At 39.9% G+C, this 4,283-nt stretch overlaps 1 protein-coding gene across 1 annotated transcript in view; it reads left to right on the top strand.

Annotated features, from left to right (window-relative positions):
* LOC106519343 (uncharacterized) overlaps positions 1-3,966 on the top strand; it is an 8,627-nt gene extending 4,661 nt beyond the window's left edge. The window contains exons 3-4 of the mRNA XM_014010972.1: positions 2,495-2,651; positions 2,776-3,966. Coding sequence (XP_013866426.1) covers positions 2,495-2,651; positions 2,776-3,831 — 1,213 coding nt within the window. The 3' untranslated portion in view covers positions 3,832-3,966. The remainder of the gene's footprint in view (positions 1-2,494; positions 2,652-2,775) is intronic.
* Positions 3,967-4,283: the final 317 nt, after the last annotated feature.

The following is a 4,283-nucleotide window of genomic DNA, read 5'->3' as shown; positions in this document are numbered from 1 at the left end:
CTTAAGAACAAATCTGTGCGTATGAACGGTTCTTGCAATGAGGCCCAATGTCTCAGATGAAAGCTTAGTCCCAAATTATAGATGTGGTCATCATAAATAACAAAGTCACCACTCACTGATGTGCAGCTGTCACATAATGAACAGACCCACAGCAGTTCATTTGGCCTCTGTTCAGAGGAATCAGAAAGATCGCTTTATTAAATCAATAACAGTGCTGCTCCAGACTTTTCCTCTATGTTTTACCTCCAGTCGAGCAGTGGAGTGAAAGTGTTTGGCACCGCTCTGATTACTTTTTTTATTTTTTTTTACATATTTGTCCAACTTAAATGTTTCAGATTACCAAACAAATTTAAGTATGAGACAAAGATAACACAAAATGCAGTTCAGAAATGAAGGTCTTTATTATTAGGGAGAAAATAAATCCAAACACTGAGGGCGCTGTATGAAAAAGTAAATGTCTCCTAAACCTAAAAACTGGTTGAGCCACCTGTAGCAGCAAAAACTGCAACCAAGTGTTTGGGATAACTGGCAACAAGTCTTTTACAGTGCTGCACAACCCCAAGTCTTAAATCTGTTTTTCTTAAGCCATTCAGAGACTTGCTGGTGTGTTTTGGATCATTGTCCTGCTGCAGAACCCATGTGCACTTCAACAGATGGCTGATTTTCTCCTCCAGCAGAATTCATGGTTCCATTTACCACAGCAAGTCTTCCAGGTCCTGAAACTGCAAAACAGCCCCTGACCATCACACTACCACCACCATCTTTTACTGTTGTGATGTTCCTTTCCTGAAAGGCTTTTACTTCTCCGCCAGATGTAAAGTAACTTGCACCTTCCTAAAAGTTCAGCTTTTGTCTCGYCAGTCGTCAGAGTATTCTCCCAAAAGTCTTGGGGATCATCAAGATGTCAAAATAGATGAGCCTTAATGTTCTTTTTGCTCAGTGGTAGTTTTTGTCTTTGAACTCGGCCATGCAGTCCAGTTTTGCCCAGTTTTGTTCTTATGGTGGAGGCCTGAACTTTATCTGAGGCCAGTGARGCCTGCAGTTCTTTGGGTGTGGTTGTTGAGTCTTTCTGACCTCCAGAATGAGCTGTCGCTCCGCTCTTTGAGTCATTTTGGTYGGCCGGCCACTCCTGGGATGGTTCAACGTTCCATACTTTCACCATTTGTGAACAATGGCTCTCACTGTGGTTCACTGGAGTCCCAAAGCTTTAGAAATGATTTATAACCTTTTCCAGACTGATAGATCTCAATTACTTTGTTTCTCATTCATTCTGAGTTTATTTCCATTTTATTTAGCTCTACTTTGTCAGGCAGGTCTTATTTAAGTGGTTTCTTGATTGAGAACAGGTGTGGCTTGGGGAAATTAAATTTAGCTTTCCATAAATGTGATAAACCACTGTGGTTTACTTTTTCACACAGGGCCCTGCATGTCTGCATTTCTTTCCCCCTCAAAGACCTTCATTCATGAACTACACTTTGTGTTTACTTGTTATCTTTGTCTCATATTTAAATTTGTTTGTTGATCTGAAACATTAAGTGTGACAAACAGGTAATAATGAAATATCACACCACTGTAGCTGCTGCACAAAGTGGTTTTTTTTGTTGTTTGTTTTGTTTTTTTCAGCGCCTCAGTTAAAGAGAAAAAATGATTTGACTTATGGTAAAACAGAAAACTAGTTCTGCAGGACTTACAGAGTTTGAGTGGCATGATCATCAGTACTCATGATCTGCTTTATCCATGAGTAATAATTTATTAACTGTTGTGAAAATAAAACCTTCACCAGGAAACCTCTGACTAATTAACATGCTGCCTCCATTTTCTGCCTTTTATGTTTTTCTAATTCACTGTGCATTTGACTCTCTGGCATTTATGTGTGCAGAAATATCAAAGCCGTTTATGTGAATATTATTTCTTATTAAATACAGTTTTTCTGTGATTATTGCTCCTTTGCTTTCTTTTGTTAAACCTATCTTGGTACGTTCTGACAGGCTTGTTCTTTTCATCAACAACATTGTAAACATTGCACAAGTAGCTGAACGTCCCGTTTGTCACTGTGATAAAAGCGCTCTATTCTAGGTCACTGAATCCCAACCTTTTCTCCTCAGAGCCCCATTCCCMGTGCCGAGTGAAAAGCTGCACCTCCCTTCATGCATGCACAAAGAATTTARCAAAAATGATGGCACAGTGGCAAAAAAATGCTAATTTATTGTGGTCCTAAAATACAAATTCTTGCATTGCATGCATTGTGGAGCCAGGTCCTAGGAGGTTATTCATTTATTGGTAAGATATTCCAAATGTGTTWTCCCCATAAAAATTAACAGAATGTGCCTCAACCTTTTATTCATCAGTCCAGGAAGATGTCAGGATGTTTGTTACAGATGAATAATACTGACTGTTGCTTTAATTGTAACATAATTAAAGACTCTTGTTTATTACAATTGAAAAAAGAAAACAAAAGTTCTTATTGGGAAATAACTTATTTTTTGTTTTAAAGGATTATGGGTTGTAAAAAAAAGCTCAGTGGACGCAACAACGCAGGAAAAAAGAACATAAAAGCTGGACCCGAGTCTCCCGTGAACCTCCAAGATGTTCCAATGGAAACTGAAAATGAGGTTTCAGCACAAACTCAGCCACCTTCATCAGTGCCAAAGGTAGCAGCTGTCACTTATTAATATATTATAATCTCAGGTTACATGAAATCGCTGTCGTTTAATTTATGCTACTACTAGCACATGAATTTATTGTTTTGTTTTGTTTTGTTTTTCTGTCATCTAGGAAGAGGATGGGTTGACCGAAGATGCGACTAAACCAGAAAAAGTTGAATCGCAAGAAACATCCAGCTTAAACTTGACATCATGCTTAAAACCACAAGAAGTCCTCTCACGACTAAAATATTTGCATCCAGTTGTGGTCCTAAAGCCTTTAGTTTTACCAAAAGACGTCTATCAACGTGAAAATCATGATACGGCATGCACCGGTGTTTCTGAGCCCGTGGAGGACGAACAGCAGCCTGAAGAACAAAATTCCTCTGACTTGAGTCGAGCAGAGTCCCCTGAGCCCCAGCAGGTCTCCAGGGTCGAGCTGTCCTATCCGTGCAACATGTGCGATAGAACTTTCACTGCCGTTCACCACCTCAAGCGCCACAAAATCCTCCACCTCAAAGATAGTAGGAAGTGCCTCCGATGCGGCGTGCTGTTCTGTCGACGCCACAACCACTTTTTCTTTCAGCCTACGCCGTGTATTCAGAAAACCAAAACGGACTCCGAGGATGAGTCTTCCAGTTCCAAAGAGCAACATTTGGAGAGTAATTTGAACCCAGAAAAGATGGAGCCAAGTCAGATAACAAAAATCGTTGATAATACACCTCCACCATCTGCTTCTGTCATGGATACGCCTCCTGGTCCTGACCCAAAACCATTACCCAACCTTCTCCGTAAAAGGCCTTTTGTCAATAGACGTGGGCTGATGTCAGTGAAACCCTCTCCCGTGCCCCCGCCACCCATCCCAGTATTCACTTTCCTACGATACCCTGTTGCCTCGTTTCACCTGACGTCGCCGGTGCTCGACAGCCCTGCTGTGGTTGTACAGCCACATCTCCCCAAACATCCAGAACTCCCACCTTCCCTGAAGCTTTTTTCCCCTCAGTACCTCACCTCAGCCTTGCTTCACGTTCAGAGAAATTATGAATACATTTTAAACAAGGTTCCCGTCAGCAGTAATAAAATCGTTGTCAAAGAAGAGGAGAATCCGGTCGTTATCTGTCCGGTTGAGCAACCCGTCAAGAAAACTAAAAAAGAAAAAATTGCTTATGACCTAGAGATAATACTCTGATTTAAACTGCAGGGGCGAAATCTGACTGTTCTGCAAACTAAACCCACTATCTTACTGACCTGTTTACATTTGGTGAAATATTTCACTGTTACACAAGAACTGGTGCTTGTTATAAAAAAATATACATTTTGATAACTTCATGTGTTAAATATCAGCCTGTTTTATCACTGATGTTTTAACAAGCTGCCTTCTTATGTGTATCTGTGCTGCTAATGGTCAATGATTGATTTCAGACTAAAGTCTTATCTTGAATTAACGTTATGCAAATGTATTTTTTTTCTCAGTTCTTTTATTTTTTTAGTTTCAAACTGGAATTTGCTTTATTGTTTTGTGTAACATGTGAGCCATYACATCCAACTGAGGATTAAGTCTCAAAGTGTTACTCATAGAAGTGGACATTTGCAGCAATTGCATTTTGTCCAAATATAATGAATAAATATCCTATATATGCG

This window comes from Austrofundulus limnaeus, unplaced genomic scaffold (genome assembly GCF_001266775.1).
Source record: "Austrofundulus limnaeus strain Quisiro unplaced genomic scaffold, Austrofundulus_limnaeus-1.0 Scaffold75, whole genome shotgun sequence".
Lineage (NCBI taxonomy): Eukaryota > Metazoa > Chordata > Actinopteri > Cyprinodontiformes > Rivulidae > Austrofundulus > Austrofundulus limnaeus.
This window is presented reverse-complemented; position numbering and strand designations above follow the sequence as displayed.